A 22,765-nucleotide genomic window follows, 5' to 3' on the forward strand; every position below is an offset into this window, starting at 1 on the left:
GTCATTTCAGTGGTATGGTTTCAATGTTCAGGAAAAAAACCACCACCATAATACACAGAACATTCTCAAAAAAAAAACCCCAAAACCCCAAAACAATCCAGCCCCAGTCTCCAATCTTTTAGGTGAGTCTTTGCCTGATCCACTGGATTACACAACTTTCACTTCCATGGCCTTCCTACTGCTGGTCCTGTTCCCTTCTCACCTGGATGAAGGCCCACAGGGCAACAGGGAGATGAAATCTGCTCACCCAGAATGTCAGCCACTCCAGTCATGATGGTGAAGGAAACAGTCTGACCAAGCTTCACTATCCACCCAAGGGACAGAGCACTGGATACCTGGCATAGCACCTCATCACAGCAGGTATGTTTTGGTGTGGGGTGACCATGAAGAATAAAAAGGCCTGCCCTGGAACAGCTGTGGTAATACTTAGAAAATGCCAAAATGGAAAAGATCCCAGTAACAGACATGGAGTCATTTATATCCACAGTGAAAAAAACATTAAAAAAACAGAACAAGACCAGCTCTGTACTATTGATTTTCAGATAAATATCTGGGTCTGGGAGTGACTGCAAGCACAAAATGAGACGACTTGGATGGAAAGTTGAATGCTATTTTGGCTCTCCCATGACCTTGCTGGCCATATGCTCTATGAAGATTCTTCATCAGAACTGTAATTTGGTTACCATTACAACAGTTCCAGGCTTCCCAGCAGCAGCTTGCTGGAGCTGCTGAGGTCAAACACAAATTTCTTGGTTTTTTGAGCTATATGAATGATCATTAAACAAGACTGCTAAAGAAGCAAACTGTCAAAGTCATTTCATTTATTTCTCAATATCACATCTGTACAATTTTCATACATACAGCAGGAAATGCACATTGGTTACACAATGGCATTTGGCTGCATTTCCAAGTATAATACAGTAAGTGCAACGCCACTTGAAATGTACATTTATACAACTTAAACAAATTAAGGATTGCTACACCACTATCTGTGACAGTATAAAGCTTCATTTATGTTATGTCTCGTTACTAAACCACTTCCTGGTTAAATACAAAACATATTCAATCATTTAAAAACGGCCTTTGTGGTACCTGGCCAGCATATAAAATATTTGTTGTTTAAAATTTAACCATTAACTTTTTGTTTTAAAAAATAATCCTCTAAGCCTATTTAAACATTTGCTATTGAACTGTTATACTGACACTTTGTAGCAGGAACCAAATTTTACCCTCGTTTTGTTTGTTCTTGCTTATCACCAAAAGAAATTACATTGCAATGTATTGCAGCTTTATTCAGATACAGCCAGGTGGTTAAAGTATTTATCAATTTTGCTCAAAAGGTAAATAATATTTTTCATTAAAGAAACCCAAATTACATTTCAGAGATATTTGTCAAAATTTTAATGGGTAGAGTGCTACCAGGACTTAAAAAAAAAAAAAAAAAAAAAAAGAAAGATAAAAAAGAAATAAAGAAAATTATTAATTTCTCTTTTAAGAAAAACCCGAATATTCTTATAATTTTACTTTTGGAATACATTGGTCCACAGACCACATTCTTGTTACAGCTTACCAAATGAAACCCAAAATTTCTTATTGCCGTCCCTGTAACAGGAATGGTTCAGTTTTAAACCTCCTTTAAAAATATACATTTTACAATCCTTTCACCTCAACAAAGGTGACACTGACAATAAATACACTGGTTTGGTGGGTTTTATCCTTCACTATGAAAAGTCCACAAAGTCCACAAAGTCTACCTGTTGTATGCCCTTTCTTTTTTAGATTTCTCTAATGCCTTGTCCATAGTTTTCTCATTTTCTCCTCTACATTTGGGGCAGTACCATTTGCCCTTTGGTTTATGGTTGAGTCCCACACAAGAAAAGTGAAACCATTCAATGGGGCACTCATCATTATCACATCCTATCATTTCTCCATAGGAGACTTGGTTGCACAAGCAGTATGTTGGCTCATTAGGGTCAATAGGAAGGTCAGGGGGAGAAGCTTCGCGCTCTGCTTTAGCCTTGGATCGTTTCTTCTTCTTGGATGTTTTTGCTTTCTTCTCCTTTGGTGTTCCTGAGGTGATGTCATCATGATCATGATTATTTGAGGCATTTTCTCGATTCTCATTATTCCGTTGCCTCCTTGATCTCTTGTTGTTAGGCTTTTCAGCCTGTGCGATTGCCTCATTCTTCGACTTGTCCTGGCTGGCTTTCCCGCTGTTTCCAGTGGTGTCATTAGTCTCTTGACAGGTCTCAAACAGTTCCACGTGGCTGTCCACTTGCCTTGTTCTGTTCTCAACGAGCTCCACCATCTGACTGACGATTTGGATCTTCTCATCCCCCAGTTCCTGACTTCGAATCAAGGCTCTCTGTATGCAGTGCAACATTCTTCTCTTCTGCACAGCATCTGTCTCCCGTTTAAATTTTTCGTAGTAATCATCCAGATCCTTCAGAATCTCTGCAAAGAAGAAATAAAAACTATAAATATTTTTGACAGGGAGAATGGCAAAACAAAACCTCCCATTTTTTCTTCCATACAGCAAGAACTTCTTGTAACTTGCAGCACCGATCGAAGACAGATGCCCTGAAACTTGTATCTGGCAAGCAGCTCGTGACTCCACTGGACTACTTTTGTTCTAGGTGGTCCCACAGGAATGGAATACAAATGCTGGTTAAGAAGAAAAAAGTGGCTAAATATATTTTTATGTATGTTGTTGATAATACTTCCCTTTAAACTTTTCAGTAATTAAAAAGAACTAATTAAATCAACACACATACCATCAAAAGTTCCAAGGTTAACTTCAAAATTAGAGGGGAAATGAATGGACATTTTCTGTATAAGAACATTAACATTTTCAGTGAATGACAGAGTGGGACAGAAAGAAAGCACAAACCAGTGTAGAAACATGTTCCTGGGTTATTTGACAGGAGATGTAGAAGCACCAAATACATGGTCTGGACCCAAAGCTATTGCATCCAATACTGTTGAGATAGTTCTGCTGCAAATATGAGGCCATGTAAATCCCTGGATTGCAGAATTTGGATTACAATATCCAGGATGTTTAGATTATTTAACACCTATACTTTCTGTAAAATATACATAGCTATTCTTTAAAACACATAAACATTATCTTCATTAAATATTTCCTGCAGAGCAGAAAGTTGAAAGGAGGTAAAGTTGAAAGATAACATTAAGATTATAGGCAACAATGGGAATCAGCTAGAGCTTCTGCTTTAAAATATATTACATCCCGAGTTGCACCTCAAGGATTGTTCTGTTTATAAAAAACAACAATGCACAAAATATCGAAAGTTTCAAGAGTGGCTCTAGAAACCTATTTTTAAGGAGATGTTTTTGAGGTTCATTATGATACACAAATCAACTACAGCATATGGAACACTTAGCACTCCATATTAAGTCCTCAAAAACACACTGAATGCTTTTTCTGCATCTCCTTTCTTCTCTGAATTTTCTCTTCCTCACAGGTTAGAACAGATATATGTCTTCTTAAAGAAGACAAATATATAAAAAAAAAAAAATATAAATATAAACCTCAATTAATCTAACAGAAACCAGGATCTCTCATACATGCCAATGGCATTACCAAAACTTTTTTTTTAATGTATCTGTTATTTATTTATTCATAGGAGAATATGACACATATGCAAACCAAGAGTCACCCTGTGGTTTAGGTTTTGGCTTTCCTCGGCAGAGTTTTTAAACATACATGATTTTCAGTGAAGACATGGAAATATTATGCAAGATTTACTTCAGATTTTAGAGCTGCAGTTTGTGCTTCACACATTGGTTAAGCATGACCTGTCAGCTGGTTCTGCAATATAACCTATCTGACCAAATGAGTATTTCGGTATGTTATTGACCATTTTAAGGAACTGGCGGGGGGTTTTTTAACGTACAAAAAAAAAAAAAAAAAAACACAAAAAAAAAAAGGCCCAAAACAATAAAAAAACTACCAAAAAGACATCCAAGCCCAAGATGCCACCAAAAGATCCTTCAAACGTACAGTAGATTCTACATTCAGGAAGGCTGAAAAAGTAGTTACTGATTTTCAGTGGCCGAACTGCATAAGTCTTATGCGTTAGGCTTTGGCACTTGACTGATGTCATCAGTTTAACCCATCTGATCTGTCTCAGCACCACGAAACAATTACGGACTGAAGCTCGGCGCTGGGAACACTCCGGTCTAGCACGCACGCTGCGGCTCCCGGCGCGGCGCAGCCGTGCGGGAGGAGCGCTGGCGGCAGGCCGGGCTCCCGCAGCGCGCGGCCCGGCACGGGCGTGTTTGGAATGCGAGCCGCGCAGCGGAAGCTGCCGCGGAGCCGAGCGCTCCGCTCCGGCAGAGCCATCGCGGCCGTGCCGCGGCTCGGGGCCGGCTGGCTGCCCGCCTCGGCTGCCTCGGCTCGGGCAATGCCAGGACCGCGCCGCAGCAGCGGGAGGGCACAGCTGCGCTCCGAGCCGTCAGCGACCGCACGCTCCCGGCACCACAAACGGAGGGATACCGTGCCGCCGGGGCTTCGCTCCCAGCGCAGCCCCGCAGCCTCGCGGGGACTGAGGCGCCGCGGAACCACGGCGAGTCGGACACGGGCGAGGGCCCGGCCTCCTCCCCGCCCCTCTGCGGCGCGCGAGGCCGCCCCGGAGGTGACGGAGCCGCCATTGTTCTCGGGCAGGAAACCGGGACGTCCCCGCGGAGGTCCCGGGGCCGCGGGCCGACCCCGCCCCCGTCGTCCCGAGCGGGCCGTCCCGCGGTAACGAAAGAGTGATTGACACGGAGCCGCGGCCAATCACGGCGGGCGGGAGCGCGCTCGCACCCGCCCCCTCCGGCCGGTCACGAGCGAGGCGCGGCTAGAGCAGCGGCGCCCCCCCCAGCCCGGGACACGTCACTCACTCTCCGGACGGCCAAGGTGGCCCCGCCCCCTGCTGCGAACCCGGCCAATCAGAGCGCGCCTGCCGGGGCCGGCCGAGATATTCAAATCAACCCCACGGAAAAGTTGCTTCTGGAAACGTCACGACGGGGCGGGGGCGCGAGACGGGCCGGCCCGGCCCCGGAGCCAATCCGCGCGGGGAGGCGGGGCACGGCCGGCCCGTGGGGACGCCCCCGCCCTATCAGTGCCCCCGATGGGCGTGGCGAACCGCGATATGCTAACGAGGTCTGCCTATAAAAACAGCACGGACGCCCCTTCCTAGCACAGCGCGGAGGTGCCCGCTGGACGTGGCTTGGTGGAGCGCGATGCCCGCTCTGTCCTTTTCTTGCATTCCCACCCCCGACAAGCTCTCGTGGCCTCCCGAAGAAGTTTCCCCCGGACACTTCCCCCGGGAGCTGACGGGCTCCCATAGTGAGCTGCCCGAGGAGCGGCTGAAGCAATGGCAGGCAGGGCTCGCAGCCCACCGCCCCTAAGGCCACATGCACGGGTGCGCGGGCAGGGAGAGGGGGTCCCCCCTCCCGGCACCCCGGCTGTCACCGCTACCTGCGGCACAGAATAAAGCGCCCCCCCTCCCCCCTCCCTTCCCGAGCGGACGCTAGCGACCAAGTGACAAAGCTACCCCGAGTCCCGCAAACCGGCCTCCCCTTCCTTCCCTCCGCCCGTGGGGACGGGGACGGCGTGCCCCGGGCGCGGGGAGGGAGGGGGGCGTTCAGCCCAGCCGCAAACGCGACCGTGTGTGTCGTCGCCCCCCACTCACACCGCACACGCCGGTCCTGCCCCCTCGACCCCTCCCGCCCAACGGAGCGGGGCTGTTTTACCGGGTGAAACGAAACCCACCGAGAAGGGAGCGAAGAAAGCACACCCTGCCCCCCACTCTCGCCTAACCCCCCTCTCCTCCCTCCTTCCTTCCCTCCCTCCTTCACTAGCTGCCTCTCTCCCCTACTACAGCCATAATGAATACTGTACATTCCTAAATGTTGTGCTGTAATCTCTTCCCCTTCTATCCACCCAGCACTTTCTTCCGTACCCCCAAACCCTTCCACCTCAGCCCCACGGCCAGGGACGGCCCCCCTTTGTGCACCGCACACCCCACTTCCCTGCCCCCGCCTTCTTGGCCAGCAATTTACACAGAAAAGCAGAGTCCTTGCTTAGTAAGAAAAGCCGGAGACCTTTTGTTCCGCCCCATGACAAGAGCTAACGCTGCAGATCAGTCCCCCTCTCTCCTCGGATCTTTCCTCCCGGCTTTCTTCCTCCTTTTACCTCCCAAAAATAAAGCTACCATCCCTGTGGGGTGCAGAGGGGCAAACGGAGCCGAGGCTCAGCTCTAAAGAAAAGAAAGACACCCTTCCCCCCTGAGCCCCAAGCCACACACACGGACACACACATATATAGAAAACACTTACCTTGATATTTGGCGTCAATTTCCCTCATCAAGGAGACATTTCTCTGCAGATCGAAGGGCATAGACTCGATGGAGTCCAGATAATCCTCCACATAGTTCACTAGGTGAAGCTGGTCTCCGTTTGCAGGACTCAACATTTTCATCCGGCAAAGAAACAAAAATCCTTCCCCACACCTCTCCGTGTGAGAGCAAGTGCTGCTCCCTTCAAAGACGGTAACCCCGATGAAGGTCTCACTCCCTGTCCACCTCTCTCGGTAGCTCCCCCCAAAAAACCGAGGGAAGCTACATCTGACTCCTCTTGTGTGAAAAAGAGGGAGAGAGAGACACACACACACCCTCCGCTAGTCCCCTACAGCCAGCAGCAGCTGATTGAATGGCTGTCGTTGTGGGTAATTCACGAAGGAGGTGGTAAGAACAATCAGAGGGATTTGTGTGTGTGTGTGGAGGGGAGGGGGGGAGGAGGAGGAGGAGAAAGGAGCGGGGCTCAAACCAGCTCCTCCGAAACAATCTGGAAACAAAATGTGCTCTGCAAAGTGTCTGTCAGAGGCAGCGGCAGCCCCTCTGCCTGCGCCAGCGCCGCTCTGCTCCGCTTCTCCTCCGCTCCCCCCTTCCCCGCTCTCCTCCTCACCGCCGCCGCCGCTCCCCGGCGATATCAACGCAGCCTCCTCGCTCCCATACGCCGCGCTAGATCCAACGTGGAAAACCCAAATACCAGTTTCAAACACTTGGGAAACATTCGGCCCCGCCAGCCAGGGCGCATGCGCTCTCTCCCAGCGCTGTGTACACACACACACACACACACACACTCTCTCTCTCACACACTCACCGCACACACTCAATCCCTTCCCCCGCCCGGAACCTCCGCATATCCATCGTCCCGCCTCCCTTACTCACGTTTGGGGAGGGAGGGAAGGCGGCGGGGATGCGGGCCGAGCCAGGGGGCGGGCGGCGCAGCGCCGGCGTGGGCGTGGGGTGAAGGAAGCCCCGGGGAAGGCGGAGGCTCCGGTGAAGTTGTGCAGCGGCTGCGAGGCGAGCGGCCCGCGGGGAGGCTGGGGGGATCGCGGGGGCAAGTGAATGCTTTTGCGGTAGGGTACCGGGACTTTGGAGGAGTCTCGCCTCCTGCCAGCTCGCCCCGGGATGGAGCGGCTCCGAAGGCTTTCTTAGGAGAGGGGAACACTGAGAAGCACGCGATCCCCGCGCTGCAGGCAGGGCTGTGCCCGGCGCGGCGCCGGACGCCGAGGGGAAACGGGGAGCGTTCCGTCCCTCCCTCCTCAGCGGGCACCCGCATCCATCACCCCGCGGCGCCTGACAGCCGCTCCAGCCAATCAGCGCGCCCCTCGCGTCCCGCCCCGCGGCTCCCTCGGCCAATCCCCGCTGTGACACCGCTGCCCGGGATACCGCGCGCCGCGGCAGAGGGGGCGGTAACGCCCGAGGGGAGGGGGCGGGCCTGCGCACGCGCGATTCCTCTGGCGACGGGAGAAAATGGAGCCCTTAGGGACGCAGCGTGCCTACGTTTCCCAGCGGTCCCCGGGCGGCTGCGCATGCGCGAGGCAGGGCTGGCTGGAAGGCGGGAGGGGAGGAAGAGGGAAGGAGGGTGGCCGGCCGGCCGAGCGAGCTTGCTGCGGCTCCCTCAGCCCGCGCAGTGGTGAGGGAAGGGTCACCGGGAGACGCCGCCGGCGGCTGCGTTGTAGAGCAGGCCGGCGGCGGAACGCCCCCGCCCCGCAGGGTTGCCGGCGGAAAGGGCTCACTGCCGGCGAGGAGGAGAAGAAGGGGCGCCCGGGTACAGCCCTGTGCTGCCCGTCTTCTGCCCGCCACAGTGACCGGCGGCCGTGCGGAGGAACTCCGCTGTCGGTCAGCATCGCCTTTGTGTCCCGGAGCCGCTGCCGCGTCCCGGAGCCGCTGCCGCGTCCCGGAGCCGCTGCCGCGTCCCGGAGCCGCTGCCGCGTCCCGGAGCCGCTGCCGCGTCCCGGAGCCGCTGCCGCGTCCCGGAGCCGCTGCCGCGTCCCGGAGCCCGCAGGCACCGGCTCTGCCGGGATCGAGGAGCGGGGAAGGCGGGGCTGGACAGACCTACCCTAGCTCTGCTGAAGCAAAACAGCGTGCGCTTTCTGCCTCTTGTTTTTTTTAGCAGACGTCACTGGCAATCCCCTAATTTAGGGGAGACTGAGTCATCGCTTCTGAGCGGCCAGACTCGCTGGTGCAGGCGCTGCTCAGCGATCTGCTGCTGCGGGAGCGGCGGCCTGGTGAGCACCTCAGCCCCTGCTAAATGGTTTTGCTGCTGCCATCAGCTTGGTGCGTGAACGCCAGAATTGGGGTTTTCAGGGAAGAACAGGCAGCTGTTTAGCAATATTTCCAGTATTCTCCCTTCCACCCTCCACTGGGAGACATGCACCCATAACTTTCTGAGGAGTGGAGACGGTACCGCAGACCAAACTTTTTGAACCGATACCGACCCACTGTTTCGGGCAGATGTCAGAGGCACTTCCTTGTTTTCTGAACATCCCTGTAAGTTCTCCTGTTATTTTCTTCCTCTCATTTGCTGTTTCCAAGAGTTGCTGCAAAAAAATGAGCTGCTAAAGTAAACCTCACATACACAAGATCTTAGCTTCTTAACTTAGAAGCACCATGACATCTAGGCAGTGCTCCAAGCCAGTGTTTCTGGACCTGTGTGCTTTGGTTTACTGCGGCATAGAGAGAGAGTTGTCTAATGGCTGCACTAGCCTGGGAATAGGTATTCCTATTCCAATTCTAGATTGTTGGCACCTATCTGGTAGTTAAAGCCTTCTTTGCCTTCAAGAAGGTGAGCCACTGTCGGCAATTAAAGGTAGTTAACAGTCCCCTGGGTAGTGTAAGAATTTATGCCAATAATTATGACTCAATAGAGGCAAGCCATCTGTAAAGAATACAGATGAGTCCTAAAAAGAGTCATTCTTGCAAAAAAGGTAATCATCATTCTAGATGCACACAAGTAATTACACATATGAATAAGAAATTATTTTGTAAAAGTACCTGCTAATTTACTAAACATGAAGTTTTTCCCCCCTCTTAGAAGATTAAAAAAAATAAAAATTAGGAAGGGAAACGCTGAAGTGTAATAGTAGCCTGCTAAGTTGCAGCAATACTATCTTTCAACAAAAGTATTGATAGTTCAGATGTGCTGAGTTTCGAGAACTTGGTATCATCTGGCTCTTAAAAGTGCTGTCTGCTAGATCCTCCTCTCTTAGCTTCTTATATGTTACTAGAAGAGTGACAGAGAAAACCATCAGGGGATTTTGCACAAGTCTTTGAGACAGGAAGGGGCTGAGCTCCCCTGAGAATGCATTTGGTATCCTCTTTGAAGGTCCTCTTTTACAGCTCTTCCAGATGATGCTCAGTGCTTTCTATAGTGCTGTAATGAAATATATACCTGTACCCAGAAATATCAGTTCTCTGCAACCCCCTCTAAGCTCAGCAGCAGGTCAGCCATTGTTTTAGAAAGCTGGCAGGGGAGGGGGGAAGGGAAGGATAAAATCAGGTGTTATGAGTACAACTCTAGAGTGGAAAGTTTTAGAAGGTATGGAGCTGATGCCCACTGCTCATCTCTGTTTTTTCTCCTTTTCCTCTGCTTTCTTCTTATTTGGCCTCTCGTCTCTGACCTACAGTAGGTGAGAGATGAGAGATTTTGAATAGAGTTTCAGATGTTTTTTTCATATTAGGGGTCCATTTCTTACCCTGGAGAAAAAATTTACAAAGTAGAAGTGAGTGTCATGAATCAAAGAAAGAAGAGACTCTTGGGCTTCATTTTCTTCCTATTTCCTGTATTTGACTAGAGGATAAAAGTATGAATCTCTTCTCCTTTGGCTCCCAAGCCCCTTTGCTCTGTTTATGAAAAATCTTTCCTATTTAGAAACCCAAATATCTGAGGTTTTCAGAAGTTTCTTGAAGCTGTTGCCTTACTACAGATCTAAACTCACAGCAATTGGAATCAAGGGAACTTACAACCAGATCAACAACTTGCACAACAACTGTGTCATACATATATACTATGTGTGTATATACAAAATATACTTCATATAATAGAAATGTTTTAGTAATTGTAGTTGTTCCACTCATTATGGTTATCCCAGCTTCCCAGCTAATCAGCACAAAGTTCAGAATACTTGATATGAGGAACAGAAAATGCCAAACCTCCAAATGTTCCACAAATGCACATACTGCATAGCTGATATGAGGAATTCTCTGCCTTAGCTGAATATTGCTGTATGAAATACTATGAGATACAGCTGTGTCTCTGTTAATTAGAAGAAATAGTGTCTTCTGATCATTTGTCATTGTACTTTATAGTACAGACTAATCAGATGGGTTTATTCCTCCTAATGAATTGCTGTTTCTGCACCATTTAATAGCTTAATCCCTCTTCTATAGTTACATATGCTTGGAGGGTTTTTCCTTGCTTGTTTATCTGTTTGTTCTTTACGAGGCTAAATTCATGCTTATGTGGATGATGGCAATATAATTTTACAAGTCTGTTCGTTTTGCTTGTGGTTGTAAGTTTTGAAACAAAAGTACAAACACTTAACATGCAAGATGAGCAGAGCTGAGATTTGCAAGTATGAAGACCAGCAGAGTCATGGCTCACCCTCTCATGCAATATGCATTGGCTGTGCCCTGGATAGCATATACTGTTTACAGATATTTAGGCCAGAATTACCCGTTCATGTCACCAAATAATGTTGGATGAATAGATTCTAAAATCTGGAAAACAAATCTAGTTGTGTTTGTCCTTTTGCAGCACAATATAGGATCAAGAACTTAATGAACTTTCCAAATGCCTACCTAACACTGGCCTGCCATTCTAAACTTCTCCCTTTTTTTAGCAAGTATTTCACATCTCTTCTGCTTGCCCCATGGCAGTTGCACTCACTGCCTCTTCTCACACCTATTCTCTGACTACTGCCTTCTTTTTCTTTCCTGCTGCACTGGTGCACTTCCAAAGCACAGTGAGCTTAAACAGTATTACACTGACATTAAAGGTCAGCAAAAAATTTTGACTGGCACAAGTAAATGTGCATTGCAGTAGAAGGCTGAGGCAAATGCATCTGAGTTGTCCCAGAGTGTCAATGGAATGAACACAGATCAAGGGCAACATATTCCATGGGCTTTGCATTCCTTTAGTGAATTCAAGAGAGACCTACCTCAGCAGTTGGCGACCACTGACAAAGACACTAATCTGAAACCTGACTGAATTCATACCAACCCTCAGACTTGTTTCTGTCAGCTATGGTGCAGGACATAAACACTTCTAATGAAAAACAGGCAGTGTATGTCAGAACAGTTGGTGGGTAGGTTTTCTGAACAGTAGTAGGTTGTGCTAAAAGCTAATAGACTTGTGGTAAGAGCGAGAAAGTTTAGTTGGTTATATATGGCCACCACCAATGAATTTTCTCTTGCAGTGCTACCCCCTGTCCCCAGAATGACTCTTTTCAAATAGGTTTCTCAAGACAATTTCTCTTTTATGAAACATGCTTTTCACCTTGCAAATATTTGGTGGAATGGCCACTCAACATTTACAATATTTCTGAGCCAAGCACTTGTAGTAAGATTGAGGCAATTTTCAGTCTCCTTTCAAAAATCGAACAAGATTCTGAAACAAACCAATAAGCACCTAGATTTTGTAAAAATAAAAGACTATAAAAGTTTAGTCAAAATGTGTCTGTAATTACAGATTACTACAGAGCACCAAGAGAAATTCAGTCCACTGCAGTGAATTTAGCTCATCTTTGCTTCTGGTTTGTAATTTGTCTTTATAACCTTTGCCCCCATATTTTCTTAGGTTCAGGCTTCCTTGCAGGTTTCTCAACTAGAACTTGATGAGAAGGGCCACAGACACTGGAAACATACTCTTGCTTAGCACAGCAAATGCAACCTTTTTCCTGTCAACAATTCTAAATTGGTGTGGTTGAATTTTTTATAAGAAAAAATACAGCATCTTTAGCAGTGAGGGGAAACTAAAAAATAACAAAGCATGTGTCTCTTAATGCTACATGGAAATGGAAAATTGTTTTTTAGCTTTATTCATGTATAATACAAAATATGCATCTTACCTCTGGGGGCAAATGTTATGGGTATTCCTGGGACTGGAAACTGGAAAATATAGAAGCCAGGCAAGCCAAAATCCCAAAAAATCCTCCCTGCTCACTACAGAAATGTTGCCAGCACTGCTGGTGGGCAGCACACACAGCTGTGCTTCTTACAGACTTCCATCTTGATCAAGGATGGAGGGGAAACGTACATATTGCCTTCTTACACACAGAGATAAAGGAACAGAAAACATAGAGATCCCTTCTAAGGTGTTCAGGAGTCACCCCTTTACCTTTGAGTTTCAGTTTTTGATTTAAAGGAAGTTTTAGCCTTGATGACTCCTAAGAAAAACATAAGAACATGACCTGACAATATTAAATCCATGTGTGTCCTCTTGAAACAACAATTTACCTGAAGCTCAGACAGACATCCCACAGTGGGATTGTGACTAAGAGCTGTACTGCTCTGCAGATCATATTTCCTCCTGGCTATTCAGCAAGTACTGAAGTAACAGGAGTACAGCAGGCCCAGGCCTGGCACTGATCATGTGTACCTCGGCTCCAACTGCTCACAACCACCAAAGGCATCTTCTACTCCAGGTGGAAGCAAAAGTCTCCTTATGGCATAAAATCTTTTGCTGCTATTCTGCCTTTCTGGTAGATGACTTGTGTCCTTGCACATGTCCCAGAGCAGGAGTACATAGGTGACATAAAGTGGGGGCATGCTTACAGCCACAGACCAACTGATTCTGAGAATGCTGGTATTGTTAACATGAATAATTTATGTTTTTTATCCACCAGGATTAGTTTTGCTTTTATTTGAAATTAGGTTCTTTTTGAACTTCTGTGTTTGTAGAACACTTTCCACCATTCCACTGGATGTATTCTATTGCATTAAATCTCAAGCATGAATGATGTAAGCTGTTTATTTCAGACATTTATTAATTGTGACTTTTCCCACTGTCAGAAAATAATATTTTACAGCACAGTTTTGGTACTAAATGCTAAAAGCCAGTCTGGCTAGCACAGACACTAAGCCTTCTGAAACCAATGGGAAAAAAAGGCTCTTGCATTCTTCTGATCTGTTGGCAGTTTTATCCATGATAGCTAAACCTGGAATTAAGCCTAAAAAACATCCATTGTTACTTAGTATTGATTTGTACTCTGTCAAAGTGCTTGGAACCATATAGAACAAAGAAGACAACACAGTTAATGACAACTCTTAACTAGATGTGTTTTGAACAGCAGGACATCAAAACCAGGTCATTAGGGAAACTGAAATAATTGGCTTGTGAAGCTTCCTGAGAAACATACAAAGCAAACATTTACAAAGGTTATTGGATGGTATCCTGAATTTCATCCTAGGTAGTCTTAAATTAACAAGCCCATAAAATAGGTTTCTTGTTTGATCAAAAAGTTCAGATTGTTAAATGACAAATTCTATGGAAAGTACCTATTAAAAGGAAAAGGAAACATATGCCACTGGTAGGGCTTTATATCTGATATGATCTAAAATTAAGTAAGGTGTAGACAGACATCAAGTATAATGTAAAAGCAATAATTTTAAATTATCTCATTACTTATGAGAAAAATCTATTAAAGTCCTCCCTGGCAGATAGAAGAAGAAACAATACAAACACTTCTGTGAGGCAGCTCACAACAGGCAGCCTGCAACACCCAGTCCAGAAAAGCTGTGAGCGTTCAGTATTACCTTCCTCCCAAAGGCCAGCAAGGTGCCTTAGCAGGTAACACAGTGGTCTGAGAGATCTGAAAAGGCTCTGCCCTGAACAGCCTGTTTAGAGGATTGTGTGGAATACAGGAGCAGGACAGACAACGTGCTGGCACTGGCAGTTCACTCACTCTCCTTGTACAAGAGCAAGGGTTTACAATTGGAGCTCACAGACCTTGAGTTCAACACATGCCAAGAGGGTGCTTCCTAAAGATGCACTAGACCTGCAGTACTCCTTGGCAAAGCCTGGGATTGATGTGGGTTCACAGAGAATGGGGAAATTAATGGTACAGAAATCTATGAGGATGGGTTCAAAAACTTGGGGGGGGGGGGGGGGTGAGGCAAAAAAAAATCACAAGATATTCAGCTGAGGATGCCATCTGGTTGGAAGCTGGAAAAATATCTGGGAAAATATTCACAGAATCATAGAAAGGCTTGGGTTGGAAGGGACCTTAAGGATGATCCAGTTTCAACCCCTCTGTCATGAGCAGAGACACCTTTCACTTAGACCAGGTTGCTCAGAGTGCCACCCAACCTGGCCTTGAACATTTCCAGGGATTGGGCATCCACAGCTTCTCTGAGCAATCTGTTCCAAAACCTCCCTACCCTATGAGTAAATAATTTCTTCCTAATATCTACTAAATCTGAGTTCAAGACTGTTCCCCCCTTGTCCTATCACTATCTGTACATGTAAAAAGTCATTCTCTCATTTTTTTTGGTAAGTCCTCTTTAGGTACTGGAAAGTGCTGTAAGGTCTCCCTGGAGCCTTCTCCAGGTTGAACAATCGTAGCTCTCTCAGCCTGTCTTCATAGAATACCTGTTCTATCCCTCTGATCATCTTTGTGATTATAAGCTTGTGGAATTCTCACTTGTTTCCTTGGTACCTGCTCATAGTCACTTTTGGAAACAAGGTACTCGTTCAAAAATACTTCTAGTACCCTTATGTCTGCTCCATTACACTGTTATTCATTCTAGTTGAGTATCTTACAGTTTCCCAATTGGTTCAAAATACTGCAGTCAGTTAAGCTGCATTTCCTTGATATGCTCTGAAAGAAAGAAAACAAAAATCCCCTATGAGGAAGCAGACCTTGACAGTCAGCTGGGATAAAGTACTCAGCAGCATTTGCTGTCATTTTTGAAAATGTCTAGGTCAGGTAACACTTTATACAAGTATGTGGGAGTCAGGGGGTGCATTAAGTGTTTTCTGAGACTGATTTATTGTTTTCTGAGACTCTGATTTATTATTTGCTATAAACTAAAACACAAGAATGTCACACCATGTTTTATTTTCAAGAGCTAACAGGGTGCCAGCCATTCTCTGACCTGAAAGGCAATGCAAAGATAGATTCACTCCCTAAAGTGACCGAATTCACTTGACACAGTGGAGACCGTTACGCTGAATTAGTCACAGATTTCCTACAACCGTCTCCCTTAGACACCTCGCCACGAAGAAGCCGCGCTGGGGTTACACCGAAGCACAGGGCTAGGTACGCGCCGCGCCAGCAGCGCCCCGCCCGCAGCGCGGCCGGGGCGGCCCGGCGGGAGGCGGTGGCGCCGGCCCGGCCCCGCCCGCGGGCCCGCCCCTTCCTGCGCCCCGGCCGCGCTGTGCTGCGGGTCCCGCGCGGGCGGCGCGGCTGTCGCGGGTTTGTGCCGCTGCCCGCCCGCCGCCGGGCGACGTGCGGGCCATGCTGCGCGGGGCGGCGGCGGCGGCCCGGCGGTGCGGGCTCGGGCCCGCTGCCGCTGCCGGCCGGGGGCAGGCGGGGGCGCGGCGGGGCTCGGGCGCGGCGCGGCGGCGGCAGTGGGCGCCTCCGGCGGGGCGCGACAGCGGGATCGTGGCTTACAACAGCCGGAGCCAGAGCAAGGAGCCGCTCGTGCTGGCCACGGAAGGACTGGCGACCTGGTAGCGCCTTGCGGCGCGGCGGGCGGGCGTGGGGGTGGCGGGTGACAGGAGCGGTTTGTGTCCGGAAACAGCTCCTGTGTCCAGTTCTGGGCTCCAGTACACGAAAGATACGGAGCTACTGGAAAAGGTCTAGCGAAGTGTCACAGAGGTGACCAGGGGACCGGAGCACCTCTCTTGCGAGGAGAGACTGCAGGAGCTGGGCCTGTTAAGTCTAGAGGAGAGAAGACTGAGAGGGGATGTCATCAATACATATGAATACCTCGAAGATGGGTGTCAAGAGGATGGTGCCAGGCTCCTTTTGGCATTGCCTAGTGGCAGGAGTGGCTATAAACTAAAACACAAGAAGTTTCACCTCAGCATGGGAAAGAACTTCTTTATGTTGAGGGTGGCAGAGCACTGGGAAAGGCTGTCTGGGTGGCTCCTGGAGTTTCCTTTTCTGCAGAAATTCAAAACCTACCTGCACACATTCCTGTGTCACCTGCTGTAGGTGATCCTGCCTTGATAGGGGTTTGGACTGGGTGATGTTCCAACCCTGACAAATCTGTGATTCTGTTTGCCTCCCCTCTCTGCAGGTACAGCTGTGGGCCGACAGTGTATGACCATGCACACCTCGGGCATGCCTGGTGAGTCGTGGATTGTAGCATGGGGCCATCCAGGCAGATACACAGTGCTGGACACCCCCGTGCCAGTGGTGCCAGGGGATCCAGGCAGATACATGGTGCTGGACATCCCCAGGCTTGCAGTGTGTGTCCGTGACTGGTGACATGAGGCCCAGCCCTTCACCTCCTGTGCTGTGCAAAGGTCAAAAGTCTGTTTGTTATGTATTTTTTCCTCTTGGGCTGGGGTAGTCTGTAAAGGGGCTGTTGGTTCTGCTGCCTGGCTGAGGCAGAGACAGTGCATGTCTTTGTCTTGGGAAGAAGCATTAGGAATGTGTGCAGTTTGTTTGGGTAGGGTGAGTTGTTACAAATCATATCAGCATAATGTGACCTCTCATGTGGAGGAGTCCTTATCCTGGAGCAGAGCCTCTCAGGTGTGTGAAAAAAGTTTCACCTCAGGTTTAGCTGGGACACTGTGTTGCCACCAAGGAAAAGCCATGCAGGGTTGGCTAATAGAAAGGTACTTTCAAGATTCACAGATGAACACATCGCATCTTAAATCTCAGAAAAGTCAGGTAGCTTAAAGGCCTTTTTGCAGAGTAACATTGCAGTGGCTTACTATGTTTAAAAACAAAAAACCAATCCAGAACATCACAGGTTTTTCTCTGTAGTTCATTAGGATTGTTAGAACAATAAGCTGGTTTCATTATAAGTAACTTCGAAAAAAAAAAACCTTTAAATACACCAGAAGAGGCTGCTGGCACTTGTTTCAAAACAGCACACCTGATGAGTAGACTTTGCAGGATGTGTGCTATTCCTGTAAAACTGAGGGGGGTTGCAGCAGCTCAAGCTGCTCTTAAGGTTCTGTCTCTGCATTCTTAAAGAGCAAGTTGTGTAGGGCTCTTTGGAAGAGCAGGGGTTTATCAGATAATTGCCATCTGTGTGAATATCAGATATTGTGCATTTCAGTAACTGAATAATTCCCTTTCAATGTATGGGATTTCACAGCTTCTCATCCTGCCTCAGCTTCATTCAGAAACTTGTGTTGAATCTTGCTCATGTTGAACTGATCCATCACGGTAACTGCACAACTGCTTCCTTGTAAAAAGGAAAAATTAAAATACCAGTTATGTGAAGATACTGCTGTCAGTGCTAATGTTAATGCTACTGTACTGTTTTGTATATGTTGTGGTGTCTTTTTCCTCCTTGCTTTTGTTGAGTCTCAGCAGAAAACTGACCTAGCTTTTTACTGATGACCTAAAAATCAAGAACACGATATCTTGGATATGTTGTTTGTACTTAGTATTTTCAGAGAAACTTCTTTTATTTGAAAGTCATAGTAATTTGTGTATTTAAATATACAGCTCTTTGAGATACAGGCTCCATTACAGTTTACCTTGAAATAATTATGATTTAAAATCATCACTTGAAAGTAACTGTAAAATAGATGGTTATGAGTTTCTTGTCTTTATCCCTCAGTTGAAGTTCTCTAGTGTGGTAGGGCCTGTCTTCCCTGACATGGTGTAATAGGGAAGGGAATTGCAGAGGTGCTTCTGTCCTAAGGGGTATAGGTGACCTAGAGGTGGAGGATGGAGAATTTCACCCTTTGGTCTTGCAGTTCTCTGTGGCTTTTAAATGTCTGGGTTTTTTTCCAGTGGTTCTCTTGCCCTCAGACTTTATTGATTAAAAGAGGGAGTAGAAAAGCCTTGCTTACACTTGCCTGTTTTTTTAACCCATCTTTTCTTACCCATGTCTAAACTAGCAATTTCAAGCTTTCCCACTGTAGAGGTTTGCCATACATCTGTGTCTCCCGGGTCTGACCTCTTCACGTGCTAATTTAAGAAAGAATGGTTAGTGCTGAATATTGCCTTTGGTGTATCATGCAGATACACCAGGTATAATTCTTTCTTTTAGCACCTCTTTAAGCACCTTCATGTGTTGTTCCTGTTGCCTGACAAGATATCTGCACTGAAGACCTTTTGCTCTCTTTTCTCATCAATTAAACCCTCCAGGGTGGGAGGAGTTGGCTGTTCCTTTCCAGTCTCTCTGGTATTACACATGTTAGTGTTGACATCCTGTTGCTCTGCTGATTTATTCAGGATGGTGGCACACTCGTGGTTCTATTTATTTATTTATTTTTAAAATAGAATCTTTTTTTCCCCAGTAGCTAGGTCCAAACATAGAACAGCTGAACTGTATGCTGCTGTTGGGGGCCAGGAGAGGAACTGGGAAACAGCATAGAGTCAAATGGAGTGGTGGCTGTTGCTACTCTGTTACTCCTGTTAAATACCATCATTTTGTTGTATTCCTGCCACATGTTCTCTTCTCACTAGAATTCCCTTTTTTTCCCCTCTGTCTTACATTTGACTCATGTCAAACACAGCAAATGGAGCAGGTAATAAAGCAGAAATGAATAATAGAAATGAATTTGAAATCCTTAAGGAGAATTTGGAAATAATGGCATTATTTTTCTTCTGTCCTCTTTCCATTCCACAAGGAGTTCTTATTCCTCTAAAAAATTTAACATTCTCTAATACGTTGTGCTTCCAATGTTAAAAATAGATGCTCTGTCTGCTTACATATGACATCCAACACTCCATTCTATATAGAGAAAAAAGTAAGACAGGCAAATAATACTATTTTTTTACCCAGTTCTGGGTCTGACCTTGATTTTACTGGTTTGACCTGCAGCCTGCTTGACATCCAGGTTCCTGGGTAAGAGTAAAACTAACCATGAGAGATTTCTCTTGCAAGTGCTCTGCCACCCCTGATCTTGACTGTCTGTTTTGGCTGGTTTTTTTTATCAGTCCTGAAGTGGTAAAGACCCTGTGGTATCAGGAAATCTGCTCTTGCTCTTGCAGTTTCTTCCATTAATTCAGTTGGAAGATGAGAGGAGAGGGAACAGTGTGAAATTTGTGCCTGCTCTGGGAACAGTGACTGCAGGGCTGTTAAATCTAATATCAAGCTTTTGATGCTGGCGTTGTTCCTCTGAACAGGATCCAAAGGCCAATTTAATATTCTTACGGAATCGTGTCACCACATTAGATCAACCTTACTCCCAGTGAGCTGCTATTCATTAAAAACTATCTCCCTGGCAGCAAGGCTTTCAAAAATTCTTTTTTTCAGCATGGGCATGGCACAAACAACAACTAAAAGAATTTTTCTTCATCAAGATATTATGCATCCATAAATCAGTACCTTAGTGCTACCTGGCACCTGCAGTGAAGGGTGCAATTCCACTTCTGTAGTTGCTTATACTTCTTTGTTCTGATGGCCATGGGAGTTGCAGTTTGTGTGATACTGTGGGTGAAATGGGAACCTGTAGGTCTGTGAACCTCCTTGCTGGCTTTGGGGAAAACAGAGCCCAGATAGATTGAGGATTCTCATCATCTTGCAGGGCAGACACAGAGTTTTTAGTCACTTTCTAGTATGCCAGCTAGTAATTTGGTTTAACTAAGTCAAAGTGTGTTTTGGGAATTACAAATGGAGGGTCTGTGAACACAAGGAGCTGCAACAACCCTATACAGCTTGTATATCATCAATCTATCGGCGTTAAATACTCTGCTTTGTGGCAAAAGCCCTGAATAATTTTCAGAATAGCTTTTATTCTCAAGTGTAAATAAAACAGAATAAGCTATAGAGCATCTACTCTTTGCTATCAGAACAGATCTATGGTCACTTATGAATGAAATACTTTATTGGTGGCTGGTATCTGTTACTCAGTGCTAAGAAAAGTTAATTTGAATCCTGCTTTATTTCTCCCTAATCTTCTGCTGCATGACTTTTGAAAACCTGTTAGGGTATACTAAGCCCAAGGGATGTATTTCAAGAACATCTGATCTCTGTGTCTTGTTTTGTCCTATTGGCTTTGAAAGAGTCTCCCAGCTCCTGTAGCTTGTGATACCCTTTGAATAGAGATGCAACAAAAGAAAACACTCAGGAAATCTGATGTAATGTGTCACTGATGCCAGAAGAGGGTAGGCCGATTCAAGAGAAATTTGCTTGACTTTTGTGCAGGTAGCAACTGGTTTTGGAAAAACACCTTATGCACTGAAGATCTTTTCATTGCAGGTATAGGGATTAATTAGATTGTCTCTGTGGCTGTTGGTTATTTTTGTTTAACTTTATTCTTACTACTGAATGTTCAAAAGCTTATGTTTCTTTCTTTTCAAGCTCCTATGTTAGGTTTGATATAATTCGAAGGATAATGACAAGGTTTTTTGGAATTGAAGTTATCATGGTGATGGGGATCACAGACATAGATGACAAGATAATAAAAAGAGCCAATGAGGTAGGTGTTTGCTGCAGTCTTTGACTAACCTTTTGGTATTTTCTAAGCTACTTATATAGGAAAATTAACCTGTGTTTGGGGTTCTTTTGTTGAGTTATGTTTGTTTTAATTAATAGATAATAAATGTTGAGATTTCTGGTCCCCTCGTGTGGCTGTAATAGGTCTGGGAATGAGGAGGGCTGAGTGTCCAGAGCTGTGTGATGGGGGAGGCAGAGAGTGAGCTACCTTACAGCACCCACAGCTGGGATTCTCCTGCCCTCTCCCCCTGCATGAGAGGCTAGTAGGGAGCAAAAGCCTTGTGTGAATTCTCAGCACAGTGAAATTATCCCAAAACTTAGCAGCCAAAAGGATTCTGAGTGAGTTCTGGAGAAGTGTTGTGTGCCGTGGTCATGAAAGGCAGTACATACAGTACTGCCACGTGGGGCGGAGGGCAGTTCCTGGAAGGAGCCGAGCACCATCTAGCTGCAATGTCAGCACCTTGGAAAGCTTCACCAGGCCTGGCTGTCACCCACAGGAAAGTTAACATTGTGTGTAGGGGTAAATCTTGGTAACACTGGGGCTGTAAGTGGTTATCAGCTGAATTTTAATCAGATCTTTTTTATGAGATGATCTTGGTGAATAGTTACTGCAATTCTTTTTTTTTTATGGTTTTAAAACCACTTTTTGAACACTTTAGCATAAGAGTGTATTCTGTGTTTTTATTTTGCATTTTAAGTCTTTTTGTTTAATTTGATTGTAGATTCTGTAACTCATGTCTTTGGGATGATAAGTGAATGTGTTGGATTGAATTGCAGTTGCAAGCTATAAGATAGTTTTCTGGAGTCAGATAATTTGACAGCTGTTCCTTTTACTTATCTTTAAGTAAACAGTTACTTTCTCAGTTAAATATAGGCCCCTGCATTCAAATGAACACTAGCACACTACTCATGTAGAAATTGTCTGTTTCCTTAGTCCATTTATTTATTTACTTACTGTTTTCTAAGGCAGTAAACAATTCCAAAACAAATAATCCCCCTCCAAAATTCAGGCATTTAAAATCCATGTTTGCACTTTAAATTTTTTCCTTATTGTCAGAACATCTTAGAGCTTTTGTGTTTGAGGAGGAGGGAAATGGCATGTTCTTGAAAGATGTGTTGCTTCACTGCATTCTTTGGTTCTATTAAGTTATCTTTTCTTGGCTTTTTATTTGGTGAATTTTTGAAATGTTTGGTCAACCATTTTGTTTGGATGGCCAAGGCCTTTACCTCAGTAGCCTGCTTTTGTTGTTGGAACCTGTGCATCTGAAGCATTACAGTGGTAGAATCAACATGTCTAAGCTTGTTCTTCATCCCCTGGTGGGGTTCATCTGGGGAAAACCTGAAAGTTGGCACTAGTTTGTGATGAACATGCTGCATGCCATCAGTGTCCTTTGAGAGAGAGATGAGTCTCTGTGTGTTGAACGTCCGTCTGGATGGGAGGAAATTCTCCATCTTCTTTCTGTAGGCACCTTTGTTTCTTGCTTGATCAAGGAAGCAGTTGAGCTGTCCAGGGAGATGAATCCAGTCACTGGCCTGTAGGCAATGCATGTCTTTATTTTTTGGTGCTGTGCATTGTCCTCATTTCATTGCTTCATGAACATCTGGACTGTCTTCACCAGAACCCTTGCTTTGTCCAGGAGTTTGTACAAACAGTGGTACCCACCTGTGCTCTCAAAATCAGTACCCATAAAGATGCTCCAGTAATGAATTGGAAGTGTTGAAATGGGATTTATGTTGTTAATGATTCAGTTACCTGCAAGATGGAGAGACTGACAGTATGTTGTCTTCTCCCTAGTAGTTTATTCTCAGAGAAGATGTAAAAACATGCATTTGAA

At 46.2% G+C, this 22,765-nt stretch overlaps 2 protein-coding genes across 10 annotated transcripts in view; one reads left to right on the forward strand and one right to left on the reverse strand.

Moving 5' to 3' along the window:
- Window positions 1-806: 806 nt before the first annotated feature.
- Window positions 807-7,644, reverse strand: ING1 (inhibitor of growth family member 1). 2 transcript variants are annotated; one of them, XM_021545529.4, is made up of 2 exons: window positions 6,343-7,157; window positions 807-2,454 (listed from the first exon to the last, which is right to left on the reverse strand). In XM_021545529.4, the coding sequence occupies exons 1-2, from the start codon at window positions 6,482-6,484 to the stop codon at window positions 1,751-1,753; spliced, it is 846 nt and encodes a 281-aa protein (XP_021401204.1). In that variant the 5' UTR covers window positions 6,485-7,157; the 3' UTR covers window positions 807-1,750. The 2 variants fall into 2 exon arrangements, with proteins under 2 accessions (XP_021401204.1, XP_085439988.1); XM_085583862.1 differs by lacking the exon at window positions 6,343-7,157 and adding an exon at window positions 7,236-7,644 and having other exon boundaries at window positions 1,615-2,454.
- CARS2 (cysteinyl-tRNA synthetase 2, mitochondrial) overlaps window positions 7,289-22,765 on the forward strand; it is a 43,133-nt gene continuing 27,656 nt past the window's right edge. For 2 of the 8 annotated variants that reach the window (XR_014956381.1, XM_031503888.3), the window contains exons 1-3: window positions 15,812-16,026; window positions 16,599-16,649; window positions 20,796-20,913. Coding sequence is in view for 7 of the 8 variants with exons in the window: in XM_031503888.3 (XP_031359748.3) it covers window positions 15,812-16,026; window positions 16,599-16,649; window positions 20,796-20,913 (384 nt within the window). In the remaining variant the exon portion in view is untranslated. Of the gene's footprint in view, window positions 7,371-8,558; window positions 8,844-15,420; window positions 15,614-15,811; window positions 16,027-16,598; window positions 16,828-20,795; window positions 20,914-22,765 lie in introns of those variants that run through there. The other 6 variants (XM_085583828.1, XM_085583811.1, XM_085583812.1 and 3 more) reach the window with 6 other exon arrangements.

The sequence above is a fragment of the Lonchura striata genome, chromosome 1 (assembly GCF_050655825.1).
Source record: "Lonchura striata isolate lonStrDom1 chromosome 1, ASM5065582v1, whole genome shotgun sequence".
Classification (NCBI taxonomy): domain Eukaryota; kingdom Metazoa; phylum Chordata; class Aves; order Passeriformes; family Estrildidae; genus Lonchura; species Lonchura striata.

Bases quoted from the DNA above. Each gene is read 5' to 3' on its own strand.
- ING1 (XM_085583862.1), bottom strand. From the start codon at position 7,629: ATGCGGGTGCCCGCTGAGGAGGGAGGGACGGAACGCTCCCCGTTTCCC. The intron at 2,455-7,235 runs GTGAGTAAGGGA...TCTTCTTTGCAG, and splicing joins CCTTCCCTCCCTCCCCAAAC to AGATTCTGAAGGATCTGGAT.